This window comes from Myodes glareolus, chromosome 2 (assembly GCF_982192425.1).
Source record: "Myodes glareolus chromosome 2, mMyoGla1.1, whole genome shotgun sequence".
Taxonomy (NCBI): domain Eukaryota; kingdom Metazoa; phylum Chordata; class Mammalia; order Rodentia; family Cricetidae; genus Myodes; species Myodes glareolus.
Window position 1 is genome coordinate 121,854,146 of NC_142027.1, and position 16,685 is coordinate 121,870,830.

Consider the following 16,685-nt stretch of genomic DNA (forward strand, 5'->3'; position numbering starts at 1 on the left):
GTCTGGACCCATTCTCTGTGATTTAACGCTTTAACTGGACAGGACAGGGAGGGCTTAGGAGAAGGACTCAGGGACAGAGAGGGTCCCGACAATTCCCCAGGAGGGAAGTGGTCCTCCTGCCGCAACCCTTTCCACTCCTCTGTCCACTTTAGCCTGTGATTCATGAATGAAATTAATAGAAACCAACCAAGCATGGCCATGCCTCCGGTGCTATGTGCAACAACAGATGTTTCCTGCAGTGAGCAAGCGTGACCCAGGAACACAGCCCACTCATCAGCGCTGATATCACTAAGCATCGCTTGCACCAACAATACTGATGGTGGCACTGGAAAAGGCAGCTGGGACGAAGGCTATGCCCAAGCTAGTCCTGCCCTGCTCTGCATCCCAAAGACAGTCATTGATCTGTTTCCTTCATGGGGAAACTGAGGAATGTCTCTAGTTTAAGATGTGGATCTTAGCTCTGACATTTATGGCTGTGTGAGTGAATGTCTGAGATGGCCCAAAGGTCCTGGGGAATGCTGGGACAGGGAAGACACTTTTCATACTAGACTCACCATTTCTTGACAGCTTAATGCAATTTGTTGTTTGCTTGATGCTGCCCTGGTCAGTCTGTTGGTTAACAGAGGGGCAGCACCTCTGCCTCTGCATCCAGTGAAGTCCATCTTTCCCCTCCTTCCTCTCTCAGGCCTCCTCCTCCTTCCACACCAGACGCACATAATGAAAGATGTTATAGAGCTAAAGAATTCTAGGACCTCCAAACGGAAAACATGGTGTTTGCCCAGTTTGCTTAGGATGGGCTATCCTACTCCACACCCTTCAATACTTAAAGGACCAGACACCAAACGACCCCACACAGGAGCTCTAGAAAATACCCAAGTTTCCAGGGAATCCTGGAAATCCTCCTAACTCCACCCTCTTTCTTGCTGTGACCCAACCCATGAACACACATAAACAGACAAACACACACATGGATGCACACAGAGACAACACACACACACATACACACAATCTCATCCCGTGCAAAGCCCCCATCAGAAGAGAGAGCAGGCGGCTAGGGTTCAGAGCTACACAGTGGACAGAAGTCAGCCTGAGCACGCAGACACTGTCCGTAGGACTCAGAGAGAATGCATCAGAGGACACCTGTCTCCGTGTTTACTGCAGTACCATTCATAGCCACGATGTGGAGTCAGCCTGGGCATCCGTCACCAACAACCCAGGGAATTAGTAAGATGTGGTATACACACACACAATGGAGTTATATTCCGTCATGAAAAGAATGGAATTGTGCCATTGGTAGGAAAGTGGATACAGCTGGAGACCACCATATTAAGCAAAATAAGCCAGACATGGAGAAGCAAATACTGCACCTTTGTCTCCCTTGTGGGTCCTAAGAATTCTTTACAGAATCTTTATGGATTCTTTACATGCCCATGAAACCATCTCAGTCCATGATGCCGTGAAGACAGACAGAGGCCTGGAGAAGGAGATGAGAGGGGGACACATAGCAGGTGGGGTGGGTGGGGGTCAAGGCTCAGGATACATTTGCAGGCAGGTGTCTCATGCAGCCCAGCACTGCGGATAACACATAGACAACAATCAAAATGAAAGAGGAAGAAAGGCTACAACTCCAGAGTTAGAGACACACTGATGAGGGTGAGAATCCCTGATCCCATTCCAAACTACACCAAGAGCCATGCTCCCCAGGCCTGAAGTGACTTAGGTACCGCTCCTTTGCAGTGTAAAAACATATGCTCAAACAAATAGGAGTGTTTTAAATATACTACAGAGGCCGGGATGGGGGGGACAGCTCCACTTCTGTGGAAGTGTGAAGACTGAGGTTCAAATCCCCAGAAACTCACATAAATTTGGGGAGGGCATAGAGGCTGCCTGTATAATTAAAGCCTGGGAAAGCAGGGGCAGAAAAACCAGATCACAAAGCAGCAGGCAGATCTAGTCATGTCGATGAGCTCTGGGTTTAACTGAAAGACCTTGCTTCAAAGAATCTGGTGGAAAAGCAATGGAAATCCCTGGCATATCACACACACAAAACAAAACACATTCAAACACATGAGTTCACATACATGTCACACAAAAAAAAAAACATGAAAAATAAACTACATAAGTAGAAACTGCAATTAGGCCTTATTATCCGTTTATATTAAGAGAAACAGGTTGATGGAAATGCCCTGATTTATTTTTAAGTGGCACTGGAAATGAAACCCAGAGTCTTGTGCTAAGCACTCTCCTTGAATCCCCACTGGGCGCTCACTGACCTATAAAAAGGGCAGGTGGTCTTCTCGAATTGGAGAGACTTGGCTGGGCCCAGGTCAGGGATGAGTGCAGCTCCGGCGCTTGTGGACTCACCAAGGCACTGTCCCTCTGGCCGGCGCTAGAGGGCGCACAAGACCGGGAGCCCGTCCCTGAATTCTTTACTCTCCACTGGTCCAGATATGAGACCCCTCCCTGCTGCTCTAAACCAGGAAGGTAGGAGCTGAGCCTGAAACAATTCTGCAACCTGTCTAGGTGAAGGAACGCTGCCTGCTCCCTCCCCTGCCACCCCAGAGCTTGCGGGAGAGGCTGGAGGAAGGCTTTCCTTGTGCACCCTGAAGAGAGCACAGCTCTTAATGGAAGTTTTTCTCAGTGCACAGGGGAAACCAAGTCAGTTCTTAGAGATCTTAATGGCAACTTTTGCTTTGGGAACAATGACTAGAAGTGAAGATTTGCATCTCTGAGGATGCCTTAAGAGTCAGACATCCCCCGAAGGTGAATCTCAGCTATATCCTTTGCTGTGTGGGTTTGAACAAGGGGAGACATCTCTGAACTTCAGTTGCCCCTTGCCCTCAGAAGGGATGAGTACTGTGGGAATTTGAATGAAAATGGTCCCCGGTAGGCTCACAGGGGGTGGTGCCCTGAGGAAGTGAGTAGGTGTGGCCTTGCTGGAAGAAGTGTGTCACTGGGGGTGGGCTTAGAGGCCTCAGGTGCTCAAGTCAGTCCCAGTGACTCTCTCTCCCTAATGTTTGCATATCTGGATGTAGAACTCTTGTCTACCACCTCTCCAGCACCAGGACTGCCTGCACACTGCCAGACTTCCTGCCATTACTAAATGTCTGAATTTTTAGCCAGCCCCAACTAAATGCTTTCCTTTATAAGAGTTGTGATAGTCATGGTGTCTCTTTACAGCAATAGACCCCTAAGACAAGTACCTCTAAACTGTAGCCTTGAGGCAAGAATTGTATGCCATCCTACACCTGCAGAGGGCTCGGAGGGCACCTGTAGAGACATGTGCCTGTTCCCCCCCACCAACCCCCTCTCCCACACACACACACAGCTCCAGAGCGGAATTTCTGCTCAGGAAGAGAAATGCTTAGTTTCCATTGCTCTGCATAATGGCTTTGTGTGGCTAATCAGCCTGAACTCGATTCTTTTGTTTGTCTGCTGTTAGATCTAACTGTTGATCTAATTACCCAAATCTAGAATTAGACTCTCACCCTGAGCTGGGAGATCTGCTCCGACAATCTATCTCCTTCTGAAGGAAAGCATCCTGAGACTGAGAGAGTCCCAGCAGCCTCAAGTTACCATGAGCTCCAACGGCAGGTAGCAGAGGAAATCTTATTTTTCCCCCAAGCCCTAACTAATTATGGAATGTCATCACAGCCCGATTAGTATTTACCCAACAACGTGCTGATTCCTGATCCAGCCAAAAGCTTAACTGCCATTTAAATGGAGCATGATATTTAAATCTTAATTTCATTACCTCCTGGTAATAATCTTACAATTATAAATCTACAGTATCACTTGGAATACATTTGCATGTGTAAGGAATCTGTCCTCATTGTTTCTTCATGGCTCACATGGTTGTTGATTTGACTTCTGAACCAGAACTGAGTATCCCTCAATGGAGAAAGAGATGATACAATGTGTTCCTGCATCGAAGCCTGTTGGGTGTGGGAGAGAAACATGAGACAATGAAAGGGCAGCTGGACAAGGAGGAATGCCACATCCATCACCTGTGCGGTGTGAGTCACCTTCGTGTAGTTTAATGAGGCCCATGGTCTCTGTTGCCAAGCCCGTCAATATAACAAAAACCGCCTCAGAATTCCCCAAAGTTCAACAATAATTGTCACAGAGGGGGCGCAGGGGACTGTCAACTGCTGCAAAGCTCTCACCCTGACCGTGTTATTTCTCTATATTTGGCTCTGCTCCTTCTCTAGGGCAGCATTCCCTAAGTAGCGGAGATTGTGTAGGTTTCTCAGCAAGAGTGTGCACATGTGCAGAAACAAGGCTCTCAGCATCCAGGAGTCTGGTTTACAGGGTGTTTCTGGTTTGCCCCTTCACTGGAAATACACTAAGATCACAGCTTTCGACCCCTCCAATTCTAGTGAGTCTGATGACTAGCCCTGAGCAGAACCTGACGTGGCAGGTAGGCAGACGACTTCCGGCATTGCCCAAGCCACCATGGCTCCACTACGGAACCAATTCCCGCCTGCCTGGAAACCTCTCACCTTGTTTTCTCCGAGGGCTTCCTGGACAATTGACAGTGTCTTCTGTGCCTCTGCCCTGATAACCCTGAGAGTCTTTGCTATGACTCCTCTCTTTCTGGGGCATTCTATTCCCTAGACATCCTCCAGCCTACCCTCTCCGTTTGCTCAGCTGCCAATATCCTCTCAATGACAGTCTCTGCCTGGCACTGGCTCCACCTCTCTTGGCTTTTTCTCTGTAACTCTTTCCCCTCTACAGTTACACATTTATTGTCTCTCTGTGTTCGGTGAATATTTGTTGGTTCAGACAGTATGCCTCAGACCTATAATCCCAGATCTTGGAATAACAGGACAGGGATGTTATGAGTCTAGGAGAGTTTAGGATACACGTGGGGATTCTGCTTCAGAAGAATTACAAACTGATATCTATTGGGACAAAGAGTGAATACACACCAACGGCAACATCATCACTGCTCTCACCACCATTATCATCATCACATCACCGTTATTACCACCATCATCAATCCATCATCACCATCATGACCAGTCATCAATAGCACCATCACCATCACCACTACCACCAGCATCAACATCACCATTTCCAGATGGAAGGTGCCAACAGAGTGCCTGAGACAAAAATAATGGCATGAAGAGAATAGTACGTCCCATAAGCTCGTAAGCAAAGGTACCATGAGGAATCATCATTACCAGCAATGAACAGAGTCCGTACATTCGAACAAGGCAGATGCAAAGCTTCTGAGTGTGTGTGAGCCCAGGCTGTGTACTGATGAACTCACTGTGAGTAAACACTGAGAGCAACACCATGTGCTCACTGCAGCGAATACTCCACTTACAAAGGAAAGCATTCATGCTAAGCCAGATTTAAAATACCCATATGGGTGCCTCATAACCACCTGGAAACTCCAGTTGCAGAGATTTGGCACCCATTTCTGGTCCCACGGGCACTTGAACACACATGGAATATACACACAAACACACACATGTACACATACACATGAGTGCTATAACAGTGTGCCCTGTTCATAACATCTTGAGTCCCTCTTCCCAAATTCTAGAAAAAATATCTGTCCCTACTGTGTGCTGCCCTGAAGCTGCCCCAACAGACACAGCTAGCTTGGTTGTGTAACTTTGACTGTTCTCTATAATATGTAGAGTCCATACCTAATATTTCAGCCTAAGAAAAGTCCAAGGCTGGGGACTGACGGCTAGGACACAGACTTACATCCAAGACATGAAGTTCTTTCTACCGGTGTCATAAGCAAGCAGCATTGGAACCCTTGATTTCCAAAGAAATGGAAGTCAGCCAGACATGACTCAGTGTGTACTATCTCTCAGTCACTTCCTTTCTTATGGGTTTAATTATTTCTTCTGTTCTTCTTCATCTTTATCTCTTTTCCCTGTACTGGGAATTTCACTCAGTTAGTATCACTGAGCTATGTGTTCCGTGCTCTTTTCACTTCTATATTGAAGCAGATTCTCACTTAATTGCCCAGGCTGACCTTGAACTCACTCAGTATACATACTACATGAGCCTTGAACTTGAGATCCTTCTGTCTTTGCTTCCTAAGTAGCAGGGACGACATGCTTGAGCCACCTGGCCTGGATGGATCATTTTTTTATTTACTTAATTCTTGTTCATCTTTCTCATTTTAAAATTATATGTGTGTGTGGTATATGAAATATATATATATATATATATATATGATCTTGTGTGTGTGAATACATGCATCAGTATGCAAGCACCCACAAAGCCAGAAGTCAAGATCAGCTGTCTTCTGTCACTCACAGCCTTGTTTGTTGAAGCAGGTCTCTCACAGAACCTGGAGCTCACTGAGGCAGCTGAACTCAGTTCCTCATGCTTGTGTGACAGGCATTAAACCAACTGAGTGATCTCCTCAGCTCTCATTCCTGCTCCATAGCTTTGACATTCCTTTAACCTCACAATTGTGTGTGTGTGTGTGTGTGTGTGTGTGTGTGTGTGTGTGTGTGTGTGTGTAATGCCTAGACTATTACCTGGTGTCATGGCTATTTTTGGTTGCCAACTTGACTACATCTGGAACTATCTGAAACCCAAGCAGCTGGGTACACCTGTGAGGGATTTTTTTCTTAATTATATCATTTAAAGTGTGAAGACCCACTTGGAATTCATATCTTTAAGGTGGGAAGATACACCCTTAATTCAGATCTTTTGAGGTGGGAAGATCCACCTTTAGTCTGGGCTGCACCTTCTGCTGGCAACCTATATAAAAGATGTGGGAACACCCAAACCATTCTCTTGGGTGACGCCATTCTCTGGGCTGAGGTCCTTCTGGACTATATGAGTGGGAAAGGCAAGCTGAGTACTAAGCATGCATGCATTCACGTCTCTCTGCTATTGATTGTGGATGTGACAGCTGCTCCGGGTTCCTGCCTTGACGTCCCCATGATGACAGACTATAACCCAGGATGGTGAGCTAAAAAAGGATTTTTGTCAGGGAGTCTTATCACAGCAGCAGAAGTGAGACTATGATGACTACACTGGGATTCACATAGATGTGATGGAGGCCCACAGGGGGCTGTGATGGGAAAGGATGTACCCAGGATGTACCACAAAGGGAAGCAACCCCAGCCTGTGCTCTATATCTCTACTGGCCCTGTTACTGCACTCTGAGAGTCAGTTTCCACTGGAGGAAGCCACATTAAAACAACAGGTGATTCCTAAGTGGGAAATACAAAGTACCATGGGTTCTGTCAGTCAGCCAAGGAAAATTGGAGAAGGAGAAAGTCAGATCAAAAGCAAGTTAAGCCACCACAAGGACCATGAGTCCTCTGCATTCAGAGTCCAAATCCATGTACTCAGCCAGCCACAGATTAGACACAGTCAGAGAGAAGGTGTCTATACAAAGCACATAGGTTTTTCTCACCAAACAAGACAGCCCAGCAACCATTGAGAGCGCATAAACATTCTGTCATGTACAGTGTGTAATGAAGAAGCGATCACAAACATGCAGGAGGGTGTGTATATATTCTATGCAAATCCTCCTGGGATCTCGTCCATCTCCTCAGAAACACTGCAACCACACACACCCCAAAGAGACTGAGCTGCAAATGCAATAATGTCAAATGAGCAGAAAAATCACCAAGCCTACACTTCTGAAAGAACACCCACCTGTGTGTTTACACAGCACTTTGGCATGATATCCGAAAACTCGCCTCCCTTGAGTTCCTGGGTCTAAGGGTAGGTCGGTCTTCAACAGGAAACGACCAAGTTGTATCCCATAACCCACCAAGACCTACAGTGAAAGCCCAAGATAGATTAGAGGTCTTTCATAAGACAGGAAGCCCGCTCGGTGCTGTGAGCTGATGCCATGATTGCTGCTTTGGACTGAGAAGATGATTTCTCTGAAGGGAGTCATTATTTTCCATCTAGAAAGTGGTAGTTCCTGTCCGCTGGAGCCACAAAGGCATCTAGAAATGCCAGAGACCACGTAGGATAACCCTGTGCTCCTGTTTTCCTTCTAGAAATATCTAAAAAGCAAAGCAAGAATGCTTCATCACCTGCCATAGTTGTATAAAACCAGTATGAAATGAGCAGGCATTAAAGATGTCAATACCAAAAGAATCCGCAAAACAGTGCTTGTGTTTGCCCTCAGGCATTTAAGAAAAATCTAAACAGAAAGGTCCTTCCTTTGACCGTCTCATTTCAGGCTTTCTTCCTTTTCATTTTGGGGGAGATTTTTCCAAATTGGGTACACCTACTCTGAGGTGTTAGTAGCACCCTGGTCTGTGACTCACCCCTCCTAGAAAGCTGTTAGTGGGAAGCAATTACCCCAAATGGACCTGTGTACCCGGGAGAGCGCTGGGGCTCATTTGCTGCCAGCATTTTCGAAGCAAGAACACAAGTCCAAGTCTCCAGAAGCCAGTGTCTGTACCCAGTTTCTTAACTGATATCTTCAGGGCCCAATTAAGGTCAGAGGTGGCATGAGGCATCGCCGAGGCATTACCAGGAGACGTCCTCATTCATCCTGAAGGAAATGGGGACAGTTTCGGGATTCTCATGGCCCTCAGACAACAAATAGGTCACTTGGAAGAGCTGTAGACTAAAAGAATGATCCCTACCAACACAAAAAGACAAACACATCTTTCAAGTCCCAGAAGGTTTTTAGAGTTGGAGTTTTGTTTTGTTAGATAAAGGTTTAGGGGCTGGAGAGATGGTCTAGCAGTTAAGAGCACTTTCAGTCCTTCCCAGCATCTACTTTGGGTGGCTCTCAACTGCTTGTAATGCCAGTTCCAGGGGATCTGAAGGCCCCATCTGGCCTCCACAAGTACTGTACTCATATTCACAATCCCCCCGCCACACACACATACACAAACATACTTCTAAAAGTAAAGCATGTTTAAGTAAAGCCTTCCTATAACGCCTAGAGAACATTTTCTTTTCATGTCCATGTAGTGCTGTATCAAGGCTGTTAAACTCTCTGAAAAGAAAAACAAAACCCACTTTTATAAATATAACTCATGACATGAGTACCAAAACTCAATAGAGAGCACACAACCAAAATAACGCAACAATTGAAGAATGTTCAAATGTTTATTTCCATGTTAAAAATGACGAGTTACCCTGTGGTTAGAATATACCTTTATGCTGAAAAATGAAGTCACATTATTTCTGAAATATTTCCAGTAAAGTGGGGGAGGAAAAAAATTCAGAAAGTAATGAAGAGTAAGATCAAAATGTTCTGGAAGATTCCATCAACAATCCCAGCATGAGCCACAGTCTCCTTTCCAGGTCCGAATTCCTAACTGGGTGTATTTGTCAACGTCAGGCCCCAGTGCTCTTCCCATCATCCATTTAAATATTGGTGAGCTGGATGTCTGTACACTTAAAGGCTAAAGTTTCACATGCTTTTATTTTTAAATGTATGTATTCCAATACACCGTTCACAGTTTCATTATATTGCCTATATTACATACAAAAATATCTGCTGTCTGTATTTCAGCAAAACTTTGTCCCACCATCCACCCTCTATGTGACAGATGAGATGTATTACATTATACAAATATGGTTTTGATCGAGGAGAAAGGTGCAAGTCATAAACCATCTATGGCGTCATTTGCAGAGACCTGGATGGAGAAACGTGACTCTCTTTAGATGACCAGAGTAGAAAACCCAATAGGCTGAAGATAGGGTTTGGAAATACTGCCTGTGGTCACTGTAGGGGACCAAGGGATTCCTCATTGATAGACACAGCTTCATTGTGGTGTCAGCCCTTTCTTTTTTAACTCTCTTTCTCCTTTCTCTCTCTCTCTCTTTCTGTATGTGTATGCGCATGCACGTGTGTGTGTGTGCACGCGCGTGCGTGCAAGCGCGTGTGCATGAACGCATGGAATCATGTGTATAGACCCTCAGATGATACTCCTCAGGCATCATTCACCTTCGTGTTGAGACAGGGTCTCTGATTGTGATCTGGAACTTGCCTATTAGGCAAGGCTGGCTGAAAAGAAAGCCTCAGGTATCTGTCTGTCCCCCACCTCTCTCATGCTGGGATTATAAGCATACACCACCATACCTGCATTTTTATGTGGGTTCTGGGGGGTCGAATTTCAGCCCTTAGGCTTAGGCAGCAAACTTTACAGACTAAATTCTTTCTTTCTCTCTCTCCAGCCCCGAAAAGAGTGAGACAGAAAAAATGTTGATCAGAATACCCAAAGGGAACTTCCTAAACCTTAAATGAGTTACAAATTACTTCCATCCATAGGTGTGATCAAAGGGCAAATTAAAATCAATGCATGTCTTGGTTGTATTCATGCCTATAAATAGAAACGTTCTGCCTAGACTGCTAAGAATTGCCACAGTCTGGGGCTGTACCCTGACATACATGCCAGACAGATAGTTTTCTAACATTAGTTAGATGCTGCTTTCTAGCCAAAGCTCCCACTGTATTTACGAGTCTCTCAAACCTGGTACACCTGCCATTCAGCTCCAGTTCTTTGGTGTGACACCTGCCTTTTGAGTTCCTATGCCTTGATCCCAAAAGCACCACGTGCGGATCTTGAAGATGGTAACACCAGTGTCTGAATGTACTGGGTCACAGTACCTTTGTCCATCCCGTGTCTCAACCTCTCTCTGTGTGGCCAGAGAACTTATAGCCTATTGCTCTCTTCTGACTCCCCCAGGATGAATCTGAGCATAAACCTCATTCTTGTAGCAGAGCAAGGGACTTGATAAAGTATGTCTGGTTAGGTTAAATAATCATAAATATGTACGAAATAAATATATCAAGAGTTATAATTTAGATATCTCAACCTTGAAAACTGAAGTCCAGGCCAATTCATGGCCCAGTGAAACTGGATTTTAAGGCTTGATGGCTTATGCTATCTCCCCGATTCTAGTTCAGGTTTTTTAGGGGCTAGCACAAACATCATAGCTGATTTGGCAGAAAATCGGGTGAGATAACCACAGTTTAAGCCGCAGGAGATATTTAGAGCATAAGATGCTTCCAGGACACTGTGATGCTGCATCCTGCCCAAGCCGAATCTGAGAATGACTGACAGACTCTTTGGATTCCCAGCAAGCAACTGAGTCTGTGACTCCTTGGTATTCACACACACAGAGATGTGGACACATGTGTTCATGTTGTGTCTGCATGTACGAAACTGTGTGTCACATGTTAAAAGGGTCGTCTCCCTCAGAACCTGCCACTTGGCTTTGATTTGAACTGGTGGTGTCCTAACACAAAGACACACTGAAATGTGCACTGAGGCCAATTCACTGAGTGTCTAAGAGGCCTCCGGAGGCATCTTCAGAACCATGGTCAGCTCCTCCCCGCCCACTTCCAGTCTGTCAATCACAGGAAGTTCTTGTGCTGCCCATGCTAATTTCCTGCTAAACTATAGGCAAGTCCAAGGCTCCAGCTAATCAATAGCAGGCAGCCTACTTTGTCTGTCCTTGCTTCCAGATAGGTACCTTACTATTGGTTCCCACTATTTATGTGATGGGAGGTAGGATCGAAAACAGCTCATACAAAGAGCTGCACTTATCAGGAACTCTGCTGCCCTGCCCAAGCGGTTTGGGGCTACCCACCCCCACTCCAACCTTTCTAGAAGCAGGCAGCTAACTAGAGCACTCTAAGCAGCCTCAGATGTGAGCCAAGCTTGCGCAATACCTTCATCCTCTGGCTTCATTCTCTAGCCAAAGGTTTCGGGGACCCCAGCAGTTTCGGTTCTTAGAAGCCATTCTAAACACAGAAGCAAGCAAGCATAGTTCTGGAGGCGGAAGCACGTGGCCTGCACGCCCAAGTTTGTTTGTCAACACACTGCAGTGCTGGGAGTGGGAGAGGAAAGGAGAAGGTCTTAGCTGTCCAGTCATGGCTACGGGAGGGAAGGCTGCCATATTTCCAGCCTGGACATATGCAAAATGAGAGCAGAGGGATGAAAACATCTCTGAGAGGCTCAGACATCAGCCCTTGACATCAGTGGGCCCCTGCATGTGCTTCCTGCTTGGGGCCTTTGAAAATCCCATTGTTGAGAGCTGACAATGATGGGATGAGTTCACAATGAGGCATACTAGTCAAATGTCTGATTTTCTAGTTACGTCATTGTGATAAACAAAAATGTCACATTCGCCAAGCCAAAATCTTTGCCTTTCTTGAGACTTCCTGATGCTTGTATATAGCACTTTTATTGAAAATTATGCAAAAAATCTTTTTTTCTCTTGCAACTTTGATTTAATAACATAGTTTGTAATAGCTGATTCTTGGGCTCTGGGACATTCATGTATAGTTATGGATTTGGAAAAACCATTGCTTTCTCTACCAAAAGATGCCTGAGATGGTTTCTTCTCTGCCAAAGTGACAAATGAGGGTGGTTTTCCTTTCAGTCATTGTACAGATGACTTCTATATATTGCTAACTTCAAACATTGGTTTGTTTGTTTTGTTCTGTTTTGTTTGTTTTAATCTGAAAAGTTGAGAGTTGAATATGAAGCTGTTTCTTCATATCTTTGTTGTGTAGAACAATACTGCTTTTTAAAAGATTTATTTTGTTTTCAAGTTATGTGTATGTGTGTCTGTGTATGTACACATTAGTGCAGTACCCACAGAGGCCAGAAGAGGGTATCAGATCACATGAAGCTGGAGTTAGAAAAGGTTGTGGGCCACCATGTAGGTACTGTGATCTGAACTCCAGGTCCCGTACAAGAGCAACAAGTGCTCATAACCACCAAGCCATCTCTCCGGCCCTTCAATCCTGCCTTTTATTTTAGTTTGAATAATACACTGTGTTGAGCACAAAGGAGTTATATCCATACTGTGATGTTGGAGTCTCTCTGCCCTCAGAACTGTACCCCCAGGAGATCTGCAAACACCTAACAAGCCGACAATGAAAACAGGTGTTTGTGACACAACTTTCTCCAAATTTGTGAAACTCCATATGGAAAAAAGGAAACAAAAAGTTCTCTCTTCTGTGTCTTCAGTGAGACCTCTGCCACTGAGATATATAAGAATGTCCAATGGCAAGAAGAAGGACACAAAGTATGAGGACTTGTTGCTTAAACACTGTGTCCCCAGCAACAAAGTCTTAAAAAAAATGACATCCTGTGTGAAGACCCAGAAATGGCAGGACATGATGAGCCCCATAGAATAAAACTCACAGGAAGAACATCAGACGTAATTCTCCTTTATGTGTTTCTGAATCAACCCCTCCCCCTCAAAAAATGTAAGGTCAAAAGAACAGGTACAAGTCCAAATGTATATAAAAATAATGAGCCTCACTCCTGACAACTAAGGAAGCTACATTCAGTCATCTTCCGCCACGGAGATCCGAACTTAGGCCACGCTCAATGAGCGTCCACTGTGCTTTAAAAGGGCTAGGAATAGAAAAACCACCATCTGGAACATTCCTAATTACACACGGCCATTGGTCATGAGGTGACTCACAGTGTCTGTGGGGTTGTGCCTACTGCTAGGCTGCTGCCTCTGGGTGACTCCCATCCCTGGGAACCACCATTTAGTAGACATCGCCCAGCTGGAACCCTGGTTCTCTAGACTGCTGGTACCCACTCCGAGAGGGATCCCTCCAGACCCCCCCACCCTGACACTTTATGGAGTCACCCCCTATTGCTGATCAGACCCACTGCTCCACCGTCCAGAAAACAGAAGGCATAAGGTGAATACAAACGTAAGAAAGGACTTTACATCTGGTCCTGTAGTCTTTCCATGTAGTCTCTGAAGTCCTGCGAGTCCCCCAGCCCCATATCCTGGCAGACCCACTTAATGCTGTCATCACTGTCAAACAGGATGGAGTTGGTGTACGGGCCCCCATCCTCGGGGAGGATAGTGGTGTAGGAAGTAAACTTGACTCTCTTCCTCTTGGGGCCGGAAGAACTCATGGGTTCATTTTTCAGATCCTTCTCATACACATAGTCAGGAGGTCTAAGCAGCTGACTGTGAAAAGTCTTCTGGGAACTGCCATTCAGCAGGAAGTTCCTCTCCTCGAACTGCAGACCCCTGTCAAGCATGGTGGTGCACTCCTCCGAGGGGAGAGTGATGTCCACGGGGTTCTCCAAAAGCTCTACCTCATTCCCAAGCCAGACCCAGTCATGGGAATGGGGAATGTTGCCTTGCTCACTGACTGCAAACCTTTTGTGTCTATACTTCCAAGCAAAGGCCACGCAGTTGATCAGGAAGACCAAGATGGCCAGACAGAAGACACAGAGCAGGGCATACATGCCAATCTCCAAATCTGTTAAGCCCCTGGAGGTCATTGTGAGGTCGCCAGGGTTATTGGATTCCGGTAACTTCCCCTGAGTGGGGAAGCTTGTGAAGGCATCTGCTCCGCCTTTGAGCAGCTTTCCTCCCATGGTAGACTGTGGGGTTGTGCTTTTGTTGGTCCTGTCCTCGTGGCCAACTGGTGCACCGTGTTGGAACCACTCCTGGGCGGCTCGCTCCTGGCTTCCCTCGCGCTCTATGGAATTGCTGAGGTGGCCTTTGTATTCCCGGTTTATGCCCTCGATGTCATTGCTGCCTCCTTGCTGCTCATGCATCCCAGGTTCAAATCTGACCTTGACACTTCCTTTACCCACAGCAAGAGTACTCTTCCTCTTGTTCTTCTGGCAAGATTCACTGATTGACATTTCCAGCTTGATCAGGGGCCCTTGTCCTTCACCCTCAGCAACTATGATTGGCCATCTGGTCTGAAAGTTTGGCTGGACGGATACCACCATTTCATCCAAGGAGGAAACGGTCAGTGAGAAATCCTTGGGTTCATAAATGTCTAAAGGTGTTACTGAGCCATCACTGAACAAAATCCAGGAACTGACTATGGCTTCCTAAGGAAAATGAAACCAGAGCACAGTATTATAACTGGGTTCCTTCAAATTACAAACACAAATTCCTCTGGACATTATTGGCATCTGCAGACAAAGGAGGATTTCTGTATGTGATGGTCTTAGCTCTTTGTATGTCATGACCCTGTATCATCAACATGCTATCGCCCACTGAAATAAGGTGCCAAGAATGCACTTTGATGAATACATTAAAGTGTAAATTAATTTATTGCATGCCTTCCCATGGAGTGTGACTTTGGCCTTGGCTGAGACACTCAGAAAGATCAGGCGATTTATCTGAATCAATTTCAGATGTAACCAATCAGGTTACCATTCAAGATGATGTCACTTGGAACACCATTTATCAGGAAGTCGGTGCTGACCCAGCAAAACCACTCTCAGAGGAAGTTCTTGGTAAATGGGGTGGTGTGTGACTAGTTTGATCGCATGGTGCCATGCCCCTGTCTCCTTTATAAATGTTTTGTGCATGTTTAAAGACCCAGGGTGTCTTAGCATTGCCAACCCCTGTCATAATTAGGACAATCTGGTATCAATTAGCCATTCTTGTTCAAGTAGCTGAAATGGAATCTCCAAGACTCAAAAAAGAATCACCTTCTCTCTGTTTGGCAGGGGTGAGAACAGGGAATCCCTTGACCTGGTAGCAACCCATGTCTAGTACAGATCAACCCAAGGGAAAACAAAGGCTACAGGAAGCTGTAGCTAAGTCCTGAGTGCTATCCTCAGAGACAGAGAGAAACTGGACAAGACGCAAGGAGATTCAGGAACTGCCAGATCGGGCTGTGGCACTCTTCTGGCCTCTTTGCAAGGAGTCATAATGGGGCAGAGCTAACTTCATGTACAGAACATGGGGCCCTGGGAATCTCACCTGCTGTGGGGCTTGGAGAACATCCTGAGCAGCCACGGTAGAGATGATGGCCCTCTTGTCTGCTTTGTGAGGCTGCAGGGAAAGGGACAAGCCAGCCACCAGTTGCACACCCAGTTCTGTGATGGTGACACGGTCATCCAGGACGATAACTGTCTTCTCTGCCAGGATGGAGTCAGAGAGAGGCGAGAGGACCTGAGAAAGCAAGGCAGAAAGCATGTGACTTCATCCCAGAGAACCACCTTTCAACTCCTGAGCAGAGAGGGCCACCAGTGACCCGGCTAGTGTTCTGTTAAACACACTGACAGGGGTTTATGTGGATCTGGGGTTATTTAATAGCATGGAATGAAGATGGTTGAAAAAAAAAGATCACCTTGGTTCATGTCTTTTGATTCCTATAAGTCAATGTTTAGAATATGGTTATATTCTAAGGAAAAAGATGTTTCAGAATAGGAATCCTCATTGAACATTTCTACCTTGGTGATAGGTGTAAGGGTCTGTCCTGTCCCTTTCAGAGACAAACCCCACCCACTCCCTCCTCCATCCACTGAGGCAAACCATCTTCCTTCTGCTTCCAACATAAACTTCCCTTCCTTTCCATCTCTCACCTGAAGAGGTAGCTGCTGCCATGACTCCTCTCCTCTCCCCCGCCTCTCTCCCCCTCTCTGCCTCTTTAGGCTCTTCCCCCTTCTCTCCTTCTCCCCTTACCCCCTTTCCCTTCCCTTCCATAACCCACTAATAAATACCCACATTCTCTGCATGGCACGCCTCTGTCTCTCACCCACCAAACTGCTCTCTCCCTCCACGCGGCTCCCTGCATGGGACCCACTACCACCACTCAGTGCCGTGACCAAATGTTATGGTAAAAATAAAATGCCAAAAGTCCCTTAGTGGCGTGACCAAATGTTATGGCAAAAATAAAATGCCATGGGTCCCTAAGTGGAGGCAGTGGAACTCAGGCAGGGAGCCACATGGTGGGTGAGAGCCACTCAGCAGGTGAG

The 16,685-nt window shown here is 46.1% G+C and overlaps 1 protein-coding gene across 1 annotated transcript in view; it reads right to left on the minus strand.

Moving 5' to 3' along the window:
* Nucleotides 1-9,055: 9,055 nt before the first annotated feature.
* The window catches only part of Tmem132b (transmembrane protein 132B), a 280,169-nt gene continuing 272,539 nt past the window's right edge, over nucleotides 9,056-16,685 (minus strand). Inside the window, exons 8-9 of the mRNA XM_087903622.1 lie at nucleotides 15,688-15,879; nucleotides 9,056-14,804 (exon numbers count right to left, since the gene is read on the minus strand). Of these exons, the coding sequence (XP_087759748.1) occupies nucleotides 13,668-14,804; nucleotides 15,688-15,879 (1,329 nt within the window). The 3' untranslated portion in view covers nucleotides 9,056-13,667. The remainder of the gene's footprint in view (nucleotides 14,805-15,687; nucleotides 15,880-16,685) is intronic.